The 15,331-nt window shown below is 35.1% G+C and overlaps 2 protein-coding genes across 2 annotated transcripts; one reads left to right on the top strand and one right to left on the bottom strand.

Moving 5' to 3' along the window:
• Positions 1–387: 387 nt before the first annotated feature.
• On the top strand, positions 388–1,409 carry LOC109794607 (dirigent protein 25). Its single transcript, XM_020354053.3, has one exon. It carries the CDS (start codon positions 417–419, stop codon positions 1,251–1,253), a length of 837 nt encoding a protein of 278 aa, XP_020209642.1. The 5' UTR covers positions 388–416; the 3' UTR covers positions 1,254–1,409.
• A 1,648-nt stretch (positions 1,410–3,057) lies between these two features.
• LOC109794833 (dirigent protein 24) lies at positions 3,058–4,170 on the bottom strand. The gene has a single exon (XM_020354269.3). It carries the CDS (start codon positions 4,076–4,078, stop codon positions 3,317–3,319), a length of 762 nt encoding a protein of 253 aa, XP_020209858.2. The 5' UTR covers positions 4,079–4,170; the 3' UTR covers positions 3,058–3,316.
• Positions 4,171–15,331: the final 11,161 nt, after the last annotated feature.

Genomic DNA, 15,331 nt, shown 5'->3' with positions numbered 1-15,331 from the left:
TATATATATATATACATTTTAAAATAATCATTTAAGCTTTTTGTAGAATTGTACTTTACTAAGGTTACTGTTGTGTACTCGTTCTTTACTGGGTCACGAAGGATGAATCCTCTCTTGTGGGTGCACAAGATGTGACTTGATGTTTTTCCTCTTTGGTTGTCCAATTGAATAATGGTTTTGGCCTCGTGCAAAGACTCCTATAAGAATGATTATGTCATTAATGTATAATTGATAAGAATAATATATAGGCGCCGTTTAGTTGTAACTACTACATGGGGAGATTGAACGTAATCAGCTAGCAGCACACATGAACCACTCCGCTGGCATCAACTCCATGATAGAGTTAATTTGAAGTCCCTTCTCTTAATTGCTATTTAAAGCTCTCTAATAATCATCAAGAAGTATCAAATAAAATTATGGCAAGGCTTGTTTCTCTTTGCATACTTTTGGTAGCACTAATAATGATCCTTGGCACTGCGAGTTCAACTCGAATCCTTGAGGAGGCAGCACAAGGAGAAGAGGCTCCTGAAGCGGTGAAGGGGGTGAACGGCGTTGACGAGGAGCAGCACACGTTGTCATTTTTCATGCACGACATTCTGGGAGGGTCGAACCCCACAGCGAGAGCGGTGACGGGAGTAGTGACGAATCCAGCTCTGAACGCTCAAGTGGCATTCGCGAAGCCTAACGGCGCGAACATTCCTCTGAACAACGGGGTTCCTCAGAACAACAACAACGGCGGAATCCTGAACAACAACAACCTGCCTTTCCTGACCGGACTGGGCGGTAGCACGGGGAGCGTGTTCAACAACAACGGCAACAACTTGGTGAGCGGAGGGAGCGGTTTCCCGGTGACAAACACGAACCAACTTCCGGAGGGAATGACACTGCAAAAGGTGATGTTTGGGACAATGAGTGTGTTCGATGATGAGCTGACAGAGGGTGAGGAAATGGGTTCGGGTTTGGTGGGTAAGGCGCAGGGCTTTTACATTGCGAGCGCTGTTGATGGAACCAGCCAGCTCATGGCTTTCACTGCTAAGTTCCAAGATAACGCTTACGCTGACAGTCTCTGCTTCTTTGGCGTCCATCGTACTCAAGTTTCCCAATCTCAACTTGCCATCATTGGAGGGACTGGCAGATATCTCAACGCACAAGGCTATGCCATCATCAAGACTTTTCCGCTTTCCCCTAATCAGCAACACAATACTGATGGCGTCCAGACTCTCCTGCAACTCACTGCATATCTTTCCTATTAATTACTTCACTGCTTTAATTTTACTCTTTCTATTTCCTTTCCGTCTCTCATCTCTTCAATCCACTCTCTTGTCTAGTGTGAGTCAAAGTTGGTTTTCCCGGTCATAATTGGGTTCATTTTCACCTGTATCTATCTATGACTTGGGATTTATCTGCCATGCATACTTTAATTTGTTAGTAATTAATGGGAATGGATGAAATCATTGTTGGAAAAATGATTTTCTTTTATTAATTAATGGGAATGCAACTTTGATATCCATCGTTAAAAAGATAAATGTTAGCGGACACTTTTTTTTCTATGTGAATATGGTTTATGTAATATTATAAAATTGATAACTAAAAATTAATGTTTAGTTATATAATGAAATTTTTACTGGTCAAATATTATATTAACATTAATGAGAATTAAATTTAAGAGAACTAGTTTAACTCATCATTAGGTCAAGAGTTTAGTTCAATATACTCTTTAACATATTTTTTTAAACACACTTTTAATTGAATACAGTTTATTGAAATACACAAAATTTAGAAGATTTGACATCTTAGTATTTAATTATTCTTCCTCTTAAATTTATAATTTTTTAATAAATCAATTAATAAAAGCGAATGAGTTAAAAATATTATAATAAAAACTCCATTTATTAAAAATACAAGAGAATTACATACTAAGAAAAATTCATCAAATGATCATGAATAAATTAAGATAAATTTAACACTATATTTTAGGAGGAAACATTAAAATCGATAAGCTTATAGGTCATTCTCAACATATACGTTATTCAACATACCTATTTGCAATATCTACATTAGGACTCTTTCATCCACACTCGTACATCGAAAAATTATGTATTGCAGATTGGAAGAATAATTTATCACAACGCCTGTGTCATCAAAATAGCTTAATAACTTGTATAATTGACATAAATGGTTTTAAGCGCACGCTAACAAACCGGTGTTGTAGTGGTTCAACTTCTTCTCTGTTCTCTAATCTTCTGCTTACTAAAATGAAAACTCCAACAAAACCAAACCAAATTTGTGTAACATAAATTAAATCAAAAGTCATATCTCATAAATATTTATATCTGATAAAAAAAAATAGTATTGCTTCTTTTCCTACAAAGTACAAACAATATCAAGGATAAAACAATATTTTTTTCCTACAAACAAATAGCATATGTGTTAGGGACACTCGAAAATCATATGACTCGAAAATGGTATTTGCGAAAGCTACTCGAGACGGAAAAGGTCAACACCTACCAGGATCGTATTAGTAGCCTTAATTGTTCGTGCTCGAGTTGGGGTCGAAGAGAATGGGTCGAATCAAAGAGAGCTGAAGAGAGAAATGATCGAAGAATTGATAAAGTAAGTTGCTAGAGGTTTTCTAAAAGGGTTTGAGGAGTCAAAATAGAGCAGTTATTGGAAAGTGAATCGAAAAGATAAAAGCACGTGAGATGAGCGGTTATGAGAAGTTATATGTCAGACCACGTAATGAGAACGTAGTGAATAACGGTTATTTTCCAATAACTCACACACAACTAACTGCCCTTGATTAGCTCTATAAATATGCAAGGCATGGTAATTTACGGAGGTCGGAAAACTCATACTAAGACTAGAATCTCAAGCACTCTCTGCCTGCGCATATGGCTTTCGTGCAAGGAATCGTTTTTGGGTATGACTAATTCTCGGCCACTTTCCTTTTTGCTTTATAGGAGTAGAATTAGTGTAGTTCTCTCGTTTTCTTTCTTTTAATCACGTAGTTACAGCGCTTTGGCATTGTAACTCTAGAACATTATGCAATTTGAACCATGATTTGTATTGCAAGTATCTCCATTATTCATTCTGTTCATCTTAGTATTTATGTGTATGGAAATTATTGCTTGTTAATTATTGAAGAATCTTTAGAAACAAGTAACCATTAACCTTCCTAATCCACTTTTGTCTCATCCCGTAAAACTCAAAGCACAATATACCTAAATTGAAACGCTTATCGTGCTAGTTTGAAGTAAAAGAATCTCTAAACTAATTCCACCATAAACAATATGTCAACGAAAAAAAGCACAGCAATCTAGCTTATGTAGACACTAATCTGAAGAAGTGTTTCCACCCCATTTGTCGTGTGCTGTTCAGGTGAAAGTACAGTCTCAATTTTCGCATACCCTTTTGCATTATCATATTTTTTAGTTCCTCCAACAACAGCAATATAAGACTCCTGTATAGCCGTTCTATGCACCCCAAAGAAACTAACAGCACCATCATCGTCATCATCACCTTCACCACGAAATAAAGCTGTAAATGCCATGGTTCTGCTACTTCCATCCAATGAGCTAGCCAAGTGAAAACCCTGTGCTTTACCAATGACCCCTGACCCCAACTCGTGCCCTTTTGTTATTTCATCGTCAATAACCGTTATTCTTCCAAACAAAAACTTCTCAAGTGTTAGTGGAATGGAGTTCGAGTTCCTATCGATAACGACCTTGTTTTTGTCGATGTTTTTCACCACCATGGTGCTTGTGTGTGTAGGAACATTAGTGGAAGTGCTAGTATCAACTAATGGTATGGCACCTTTGAAGGGGAAGACCCTATTATTGGGTTTTGAGAAAGGAAGGTTACTGGTTTGAGTGTTCACAATGGTGCCAGCCACGATTCTTTCGGAAGGGGTTGATCCACCAATGATGTCATGCATGAAGAAAGTGATCGTAGGGGTAGAGGGTTTTGTAACTACATCACCCTCAGTGAGGACCATGTGCCTTAGGGTGACGCCAACGAGGGAGAGGTGGAGCATTACTATGGCTTTCGGGGAAAAAGTGAAGGCGAGGTTTTTGGCCATTTTGCGTCTTCTGTAAGCTAGTTGCAATTCATATATATATTCGGCGTCGAATAATGGTTTAGTTGGTTGCTTTGAAGAAGAATGAACTAGTAAGATAGATTATAGTTTTATGGGGGAGATTGAGATTGTATAATTGAACTATTGGAGTTGTTGGTAACCGAATCAACTCTTGGAAGTGAAGTAGCTAATGCCTAATGTTGTACCTGTATGCTACGATTAATTAATGCAACTTAACCACCAGCTCCAACTACCAAGTGAGGATAAAGTTATCGAATTTCTAATTTATTTTAGGCTTGAGTTCAGTCCGTATGGTATTTTGAAATGTGTAATTTTAGTATCTAAATTTTTTATTACAAATTTCATTTTCATAATTTTTAAAATTAAGTAATATTAGTCCAATATTAATATAGCATTTAAAATTCAATAGAAAATATTGATATATTTGTGAGTGGCAACCGGACACCAGGTTCATGTTATTTATTTATTTTTATTTCAATTAAAATTTATAATTAATTAGAACAATTTTTTTTTTCAATTTTAAATTTTTTTGACATTACTATTTTCCTATGTGGCTAAGTAACTGTCAGTAGTGTTATTCACGGGCATATCACTATTTTCTATTTCATTTTTTTAATTTCATTTTCTATTTAATTTTAGATAATATATAATGGTAGACAAACATGGCATAATTTTGGAAATTGAAAGAATTAAATTGGTAATAAAAAATTTAGGAGACAAAAAATACACATAAATAAATCTATTCGAAAAAACAAATACTTGGGTGTGTAATATGAGATAGTGAAAAGCCTTCTCTAAATATAAGTTAAGTTGTTTGTGGTTCATGGAGAAAGTTGATTAATTTAGCTAATTAAATTTGTATTAAATTTATTTTTTTTTCCTATTTTTTAATATTAATAAAACATTTATTCCAACAACTTCATCAATTATTTTTTTTTAATTTAAAGACTTAAATTTAGTTAATAGTATTTCTTGTAAAAAGATAAATAATGTGAGAGACATTTAAAATCATTAAAAAAAAGGGGGAGTGAGAATAACCAAAGGGGCTAGGCCCTGAATCTATCTACCTTATACATGATGCATATATCTTGTATGGCCCATTGGGCCGTATCTAAATTTAGCCGATTAGGAAAGTATACTTAACGTACATTTATACCCGCCCAAAAAAAGTATGCTAAACATAAAAACATTTTACGTATGCCAAAAATAAAGCAATTATTTATTAGACATTAGACTATGAACGGTCACTTTTTAAGTTCTTGTATTTGATCTATTAATTGTGTGTTTTGAAAATTGAAGTTACAATTAAATCAACAAAATTGAGTTGAATAAGTTCAGTTCAATTTGATACCGGAGGAAATAGATTTAGCAACAAAAGAAAAAAAAACATTGACTTGAATAAAGTAAATTAGTTTATTTTAACTTACTAGAAACATTAATTCATTTTTATCTCCTTTCTTTTTTCTATTAGAAAGTTACAAGTTTATATTTATAGAAAAATCTACACAAAAAAAGGTCCAAAGAAAAACAACAGGTAAGATCATATACATGCTTTGGAGAAGAACATGCAAATGAACGTGAAGAGGAAAAATGAATAAGTTCAGAGTCTATGGTCTTCGAATAAGGATTTTAAATAAAAATTAATATGACTTGGGATTTATTTGCCATACTTTACCATAATTTGTTAGTAGCTGCTGCAGCACTGGCAAGGGATTTAGTATTTTCATTAGGGACCCCAACAAGAACTTCTATGTTGGAATCTCTTAAGGCCCGAATGGTTACTGGGCCAAGGTCGTATATCCTTACTTTGGCAGATGATAAACACACCTCCACTCTCGTATAAACACACCCCTTTTTTTAAAAAATATATAAAATGTCTAAATTACCCTTTTAAAAAAAATGAAATTCTTAAATTTACACCTCCCTTCCCCGCACCCCCTTTCCCCGCACCCCACACTCCACACCCCTCTTCTTCCCAAAGCCTCTTTTCGCTCAATGTCATTAAGCAATATATTTTTACAGTCATTCTGAATAGAAAAAAAGAACTAGTCCCACCATAACCAGCATAAGAAAGGTTCTTTTACAGTCATTAGAATTCCGGAAAGTACTTTTACAGTCATTAGCATTCCGGAAAGTACTTTCCGGAATAGTAAAATTATTGTTCATATAATTCCGGAAAGAACTTTCCGTAATAGTAACTTTAATATTATGGAAAGTACTTTCCGGAATTATGTAACAAAACATTTCCGGAAAATACTTTCCGGAATAAGAATTTAATATTATGGAAAGTATTTTCCGGAACATTTTTATATAATTTCAGAAAGAATTTTCCGTAACAGTAAGAAGAAGAAGAAGAGGAGTGCCAGAAAAAGAAAGAAGAGGGGCGTGCGAGGTGCGGGAAAAAAAAAAAAGAGGAGTGCTAGAAAGAGAAAGAAGAGGGGTGCGCAATGTCAGCAGGTGGTCTTGTAAGAGAAAGACTCTTACTTGTTCTATGAAAAGACACACTAGTACAAAAATGACTTTTAAAACCGGAGTTTTAAAATCAGTCATAAGGTAGCCATTTTAAAAGTAACGCAGTGGCCTGTACTGCAATAGAACGGCCCCAGAACGGCCCGTTCTGCTGTACTACTTTCAGTACGCCCCGTACTACAAGCAAAACGGCCTGTACTGCTTGTAGAACGGGCCGTTCTGCAATCAGAACGGACCGTTCTTCTTGCAGAACGGCCCGTTTTGGTGCGGGGAAGGGGGTGCGGGGAAGAGAGGTGTAAATTTAGGAATTTCATTTTTTTTAAAAAAAAGGTAATTTAGACAATTTATATATTTTTTTTTTAAAAGGAGGTGTGCTTATACGAGAGTGGAGGTGTGTTTATCATCTGCCTCTTACTTTTCCAATGCCATCGGCTTTGTAAAGGTCAATTATTCCCTCAGCAGGTTGTTCACTATTCACCGGCCCATATCACACTCCAATACTAAAGACGAAGCTTCCTATATTATATAAGAGTGTTTTTAAAAAAAGTTTCTTCACAGAATTATAATTTTTGTATTTATTATCTAATTTAATTTATATTTATCTGAATTATTTATGATTTAAATTTTAATATTTTTAAAAATAAATTATCAATCAACAAAAATATATTATGTTACAATATAAATCATTTATCAAAAATTTAAAATATAATATTGTTAAGATCACTCGAAGACCAGGTAACTCGAAAAGCACATTCAGGAGTTTCAGGAAGTATCAAAAGCTCAAGCTGTCCGTATTCAAAATACAGTCGAAAAAATGAGTCGAATCAAACCGAGAAGTGCTCGAAAGATGGAAATTACTGAAGGTTTCCAAGTAGTGAGTAGTTATCTCAGAACGGTTAACGGAAAATGGATCGAAGTGAAAAGAAAAAGAGTGGAACGAGCGTTTACGAGAGGTTACATTCTAAAACCACCTATTGGGCATAGTGGATGGCGGTTACCTTTCCATGACGCACATGCACTAAAATTAACCACCTTCATTTGACTCTATAAACACGAAGAAATATGTACTTTCAAGAGGTCGGAAATTTCATACTCACATTTCTGTAAGCACTCTCTGCCTGCGCATATGGCTTTCGTGCACGCATCTGCTGGGTATCAATTTCTTGACCACTTTTCTTTGCCTTTTAGGAGTAGAATTAGCGTAGTTTTCTTAGTTTATCTCGTTTAAACCCACGTAGTTATATTACTTCAGCATTGTAATTCTGGAACGTTATGTAAGTTGAACCATGATTTGTATTGCAAATATCTCAATTATTCATTTTGTTCATCTTTACATTTATATGTCTGGAAATTATTGCTTGTTAATTATTGAAGAATCTTTAGAAACAAGTAATCACTAAATCTTCCTACTACTCCTCTTCTCGTTTTATAAGACTAAAACTCAGAAACATCACATATCTAAATTGAAACGTTTTTCGTGCTAGTCTAAATAAAAAGAGCCCATAAAACTTAATTCCACCGTAAACAAATTGGCACGCCCGGTGGGACACGTTTAATTTAGAACATAATTGGACTAGTTTTAGGTGTGTGAATTGCATGAGATTAAGGAGTGGAAGAACTATGTCTACGTCTGATAACATGAACGTAAACCATAATAATGTAGATGTAGAACAGCCTAACTCCAATCCTGATAATGCTACCAATGTGACCAGGGGGGCAAGATCTCCTCCTGTGTTGCTTGAAAACCATGCTAGGCATAATAATATCACTCAAGAGTTGGTAAATGTTACTAGAGAGTATCCCTGGGGTATGCCACAGAATTGGCGAAATACCCAACCTGTGCATGTCGAAATGCCAATACCGCTAATAGGACCCAATTCACAAATGCATGTATCCCCACAGGGTTATAATCCTGGGCCGAATGGCATGGGTTTTGTTATGCAAGACCCGTATCAGGATGTAGGAACAAGTCAGGAGGGTTCATTAATTCGACAAGGTAGTTACATGCCCACGGGTATTAGTAATCAAGCAATGATGGCCCTTCGACAACAAATGGACCATAGTAATCATGACATGGTCAATTTGTTGTCTACTCAGATGCACAACATCATGACACCCCTTTACGAGCTAATAAACAAAATAGGAGATAAGCTGGGTAATGGGCCTCCTTCGAGAGCAATGAGTGTGAATCTGAACGATACAGAAAACCCTGGGGGGCATGGAAATTTGCAAAACATAGTTCGACCTAACAGGAACCCTAATGATAATTTAGATCAAATGGTAGAAAGGATATTGAATAGACATGGATTCGATGTAGGTCGAAATGAACGCCCATACTTTGTGTCAGCCTTTCCAGATTATATTACACAAGTAGAATTACCCCGTGGAGTGAAAGTCCCAAAATTCTCGAAATTTGCAGGAGAATTAACCGAGTCAACAGTTGAACACATAGCTAGGTATGGGGTCGAATGTGGGGATTTGGCTAATAATGAATACTTGAAAATGAAATATTTCCCAAGTTCGTTGACTAAACATGCTTTTACCTGGTTTATTACCTTGCCTCCTAATTCGATACATACTTGGGTACAGCTAGAGGGTAGCTTTCATGAGCATTTCTTTCGAGAGGAAACAAAGGTTAGTATAGTCGATCTAATGAATATCAAAAGGCAAAGTAATGAAACATTAGATGACTATTTAAATAGGTTTAGGCAATTAAAATCTCGATGCTATACTAATATACCTGAACATGAATTAGTTAGAATTGCAGCAACAGGATTAGATTTTTCGATACGCAAGAAATTAGTAAATGAACAATTGAGGGACATGGCCCAACTTGCTGAGAAGGTGAGAAGGATCGAACAAATTAAATGGGAAAAAGAAAGGTTGAGAAAAGTTGACAAATTTGTTCGAAAAGAGAAAGTAGCGTATTTAGAAAAGTCTGATTTTAGTGAAGATTCTAACTATGAAGTTTCGAGTGAAGATTTTGAGATTAATTTAGCAGAACTACGTCCCAGACCTACGTACCAGTGTCAAATGCTAAAACCAGGGGGTAATATGGAAGAGAATTCGAATAAGAAATATAGTTTCGATATAACCAAAGCAGAAAAAATATTTGACATCTTATTAAAAGATAAGCAAATTATTCTTCCAGAAAATCACAAGATTCCACCATTCGAGCAAAGAAAAGGAAAGAAGTTCTGTAAATACCATAACATGTATGGCCACTGGACTAATAATTGTGTACGTTTCAGGGATTTGATCGAAAAGGCGATTACTGATGGTCGTCTTGCATTCGAAGGAAAAGACATGAAAGTTGACACAGACCCATTCGCTGCTCATACTGGATATGCCGAACCAGTCTCTATGGGGGTCAACATGGTGGATGTTACTGTGGAAGAGGATGAAAACATCGAGCCTATCTCTGATGAGAAACTCGAAGAGTTAATGGAGGATTTTGCCAAGGAGCAGGAACCCATTTACCCAAAGGAAGGAGATAGTTTGGTCGACTTCTTATCTAAGAAGAAAGAAGCAGACAAGGAAGTCATGTTGTGTCCTCGATGCAGTGCCGTCTTTGACAAGGCTGCTGCCAAGGCCTTCGAGGAGTCGGAGATGCTGAAAAGCTACAAAGCTGAGAAGCTGCGTGAAAGGACTAAAATATATGAAGGGTCGAAGGCAGGATTGACCATGAGGCAAGTTCATATGCCTCAATACAATGCTCCAGTGGGAAAAATGGAGATGTATAATTCCTCGAGGTTCGGCAATACTTACGTGCCGAACGTAAATGTGCCTGTGGGGAAATGGAACGCACCACCTAGGCCAATGATGATGGGAGGTATGGGTCGAGGAAAACAGGTCATGAGTCATACTGCTCACCCGATGCAAGGAGTGCCCGGGAGGATGCCAAACTCCATAACAGGGCCTAGTCGAGTTAATACCGGAGGGTATGGGCGCGGTTTTCGACAACCTTTCAACAACCTGACTAAGACTCAGTGGAGGAGACAACAAAGGATGAGGAAAGCTACTTTTGAAGGTATTAAGGGAAATCGTTTTTCGATTCCTGTACCCCAAAAAGGGGAATCCTCTCAGAAGTTCTTAGAGGATGATGAAGATATGATCACAGACTGCTTCGAGAGCGGATTTGAGGATTCTCTAGAGGATATTTGTGGAATAGTGTCCATTTTGCCAACTGAGTATGCTGGTGCCATGGAGGCCGTGAATGAACAAGAGGATATCCATCGAGAGGATTATTTTGAGGACCCTAATTATGAGTCCAAGGTTATATGGGTGAATCAGATCTCGAGGGTTGTCCCCAAGTTCAATTCTGCTGTGTTCGATTCTCCCACGGAGGAAATGAAAGGGCACCTTAAGCCCCTATTGCTGACCTTGATGATCGAAGGGCAAGAAGTGAATAAGGTCTTGGTCGATGGGGGTGCAGCTGTGAACATCCTGCCTAAAACCATGTTGAAGAGGTTTGGGAAATCTTTGACTGATCTGAAACCTCACAATATAATGATTTCTGATTATGCAGGCAAGTCTTCAAACCCTAAAGGTATGATTCTGCTCGATGTGCAGATTGGGAGTGTGAAGAGGACTACTATGTTTATAGTGACGCCCTCTAAGGCAAACTTCAATGTTCTGTTAGGTCGAGAGTGGATCCATGGAGTAGGGGCCGTTCCTTCGACAGTGCATCAGAAGATTTTCTTCTGGAATGATGATGAAGGGTTAGAGGTCCTCGAGGCCGATCAGAAAACGTACGAGGTTGGGATGTATTTTGCTGACCAGCAACTAACGGCCTTTGCGAAGACCAAGCCTTTCGAGGCTTACAATTCTGGTGTGATGGACGAAGAGGAAGGAATCAAGAAAACCTTTTGCTGGGATGTGAAAAAGGGATTTGTGATTCGAGCCGAAAAGGATTCGGCTCCACTGGATGAATGAAGGAAGGAAATCCTTACTCGAGCTTCTTAGCTCGAATAGCGGCCTACGTGGCCGATCAAACGGCCAACTTGGCCGAGAAAGATCAGTCTGACAATGAGGTTAGCACGACCATTTTGGCCGAAGAAAAACAAAAAAAAAAAAGAAAGAGGAGACGGATTTCGAGTCAATAAAGAAAGAAAAACAAAAGAGAAAGGGATAAGACTTCGAAATCGAAAAGAAGAATGAAGAAAAACAAAAAACAGAAAATCAAAGGGACGGAGTCTCAGATAAAAATGGAAGGGATTAGAAGAAAAGATTAAAGTTAACAAAAATGAAGGCTGGTGAAAAGATGAACATGTTGAGATGCCCCAGGAACAAGAGGTATATCTCTCGACATTTCTCGAGAAGAGTCAATGTGGATGATTTCGACGTCCTATGATGAGCAAATATCTTAGAAAAATCAAGAAAGAAGGAAAGGTGATCGAAATCAAAATAAAAATACCTTGGGAACCGACTTCATCGCATCCTTAAGAAGTTTCTCACTGGAAGGCTTTTGAGTTTTCTTGGAAGAAGGGATCACTAGTTTTCCCTTCCCTTTATCTGGCTTTTTTGTGGTCGAAACCTAAGATGGGAAGACACATCTTTATAGTCAAGTTGGTTTCCATGCTGATACTCGAAATAACAAATAACAGAATACTGAGGCAAGTTTACTTACAGTTTTGGTGCTGCCCGAGTCCACTTTTTGTTTTTTCAAGGTTCCAATACTCTGAAATTTAAGGATCGAGATAGGTTTTCATCGAAGAAATATAAAGTCACTATTTGAAGCCATTTGATGAGGATTCAAAAATAACTCTCGATAGGAATTCAAATCTCTCTGGGTAGTATGTGCATCAAGATTGAATTCCTAGGGGGGCATTTGTTAGGATCACTCGAAGACCAGGTAACTCGAAAAGCACATTCAGGAGTTTCAGGAAGTATCAAAAGCTCAAGCTGTCCGTATTCAAAATACAGTCGAAAAAATGAGTCGAATCAAACCGAGAAGTGCTCGAAAGATGGAAATTACTGAAGGTTTCCAAGTAGTGAGTAGTTATCTCAGAACGGTTAACGGAAAATGGATCGAAGTGAAAAGAAAAAGAGTGGAACGAGCGGTTACGAGAGGTTACATTCTAAAACCACCTATTGGGCATAGTGGATGGCGGTTACCTTTCCATGACGCACATGCACTAAAATTAACCACCTTCATTTGACTCTATAAACACGAAGAAATATGTACTTTCAAGAGGTCGGAAATTTCATACTCACATTTCTGTAAGCACTCTCTGCCTGCGCATATGGCTTTCGTGCACGCATCTGCTGGGTATCAATTTCTTGACCACTTTTCTTTGCCTTTTAGGAGTAGAATTAGCGTAGTTTTCTTAGTTTATCTCGTTTAAACCCACGTAGTTATATTACTTCAGCATTGTAATTCTGGAACGTTATGTAAGTTGAACCATGATTTGTATTGCAAATATCTCAATTATTCATTTTGTTCATCTTTACATTTATATGTCTGGAAATTATTGCTTGTTAATTATTGAAGAATCTTTAGAAACAAGTAATCACTAAATCTTCCTACTACTCATCTTCTCGTTTTATAAGACTAAAACTCAGAAACATCACATATCTAAATTGAAACGTTTTTCGTGCTAGTCTAAATAAAAAGAGCCCATAAAACTTAATTCCACCGTAAACAAATATATATGTTTAAAAATATCTATTTATATAAATTTTAAAATAATTTATATATTCAAATATAATCTTTATTTATATATAATTTAATATAAATTTTAATTACATACAATAAATATTTAACATCTACATTAGTTAAAGTTTATAGAAGAAAGGAAACCGTGGTTATTAGCATGATTCTTTAGTATTGATTTTTTTTTCGACGTGATGGCCTACCTATAAAAAAGTTCTTGCATGAGTTGCATCCGTTTATGTTTAATAATTCTTTAGTGTGTAATATTTTTAATTTAATTAATAATTTATTATATATTAGGTTAAGTTAAATTAGTTAAGATTTATTAAGTAATAAATTATTTAACTCATTATCTAACTCAATTATAATATAAAAAGAATTAAAAAAAAAGTTATTTAATTTAACTCAAAAAATATAATTAGATTGATTTGAATAATTCAAATTCAAAGATAATCTAATTACCGACTTACGTGCCCAATTATACGAGGAAAATCTCGCAAATTACTTCTGCTTTCATCTCCATGCTATAACTTCAAATAGTAGATTGATTGAGAAATTCAATCAACTAAATTGGGGAAAGACGAAGGAGGTTGAATGTTTAACTTGTAAATTGACTATACACAACACCTAGCTACGAGCGCTTGAGAAGAGACGCTTGGGAAGAGACTTGAGGAAGAATGTCAATATTTAGTCAACAAAATGATGTGATTAAGTGATTTTAAAAAAGTAATTAAGTGTTTTGATGACGTGACTTAAGAAGTACACAATCATCGTAAAATAATTATATCAAAATTAATTTTTCATAGCAAATATTTTCACGATACAAAAATATGACACGGATATGAATATGAGGATAAGATATAAAATCAAAAAAATATAAGATATGTGAACATCACATATGTATATATAATATAATATAAATAATATGAAAAAATATATTATATATTAATATAATAATAACTTACTAGGTCTAAAAAATAATTATTGAGAGACATCATATTCATAATTTTCTTTTTAAATATCAAATTTTCTCTTCATTGTTTTTGTTTTTATTAAGATTTTTTCTTTTTTATTACGTGAAAGTTAACTAAGATGAGATAAAACAATTCTCTTCATTATTTATATTTTTATCAATTTTTTTTTTTTTTTTTTAAATCTCAAATCTTATCTTCTTTATTTTTATTCTTATCGAGTTTTTTTTTTTAAAACATCTTAAATTCTTTTTTTTTGTTTATGCTTTTATTGAGATTTATTATTCTTTTTAAAAAAAATCTCAAATCATCCCTTCTTTGTTTCTATTTTTATTGAAATTTATTTATTTTTTAAAAAAAATATTGAATCCATGTATTAAATAATACATCAAGATGAAGACGTGTTCATTTACAGGTGTCCGCAATAGAGACATGTTAATTTTATAGGTATCCACAATAAAGACACATCAATTTTGTAGGTGTCCGTGATAGAGACGTGTCGAATTTATGTTGCCACAATCTATCAAAGTGTACAAAGTGCATCTACGATATGTACACTCCTAAAAAGTGTTAAACTCAAGAACACAACAGTCGTATATCATGTCCATGCAACATAGGTTTAGAGTTTGATAAATAAAAAAAAAGTTTAGTGTAATAATATAAGGAAGTATCTTTCACACTACCTTGTCTTTTGTTTGAATTTGATATTTATTAACTAGTAACGCACTTTTTTTATAATCTTCTAATACACTATTTTCTAAATCAGTTAAAATTTATTCAAATTTAAAAATTATGAAAAATTATTAAAAAAAATTAAATGTGAGGCCTGCAAAATATTTAATAAAAATATGTTTAAAAATATATTCATAATATTTTTTATTTTATAGACATGGTCAACACTACTACAAAATATACTTTTAGTGGCATTTAATATAATTTTTAGTGGCAATAAAAATTGTTACAAGATCTTTTACCGGTATTTTCACATTAGCCATTGTATGCAGTGGCGCTAAAGCATTTAGCGACAATTATTCAAAATGTTAGTAAAAACCCTTATAATGGTCAAAAAAAAGTGTATATCTTTTTGTGACATTTTTTACTTTCTAGTCGATGTGGGACTTGTAAGATACTTTCTAGTCG

This window comes from Cajanus cajan, chromosome 8 (assembly GCF_000230855.2).
Source record: "Cajanus cajan strain Asha chromosome 8, NIPB_CcT2T_4, whole genome shotgun sequence".
Taxonomy (NCBI): Eukaryota; Viridiplantae; Streptophyta; class Magnoliopsida; order Fabales; family Fabaceae; genus Cajanus; species Cajanus cajan.
The sequence above is the reverse complement of the archived record's forward strand: the minus strand, read 5'-3'. Positions and strand labels throughout refer to the sequence as shown.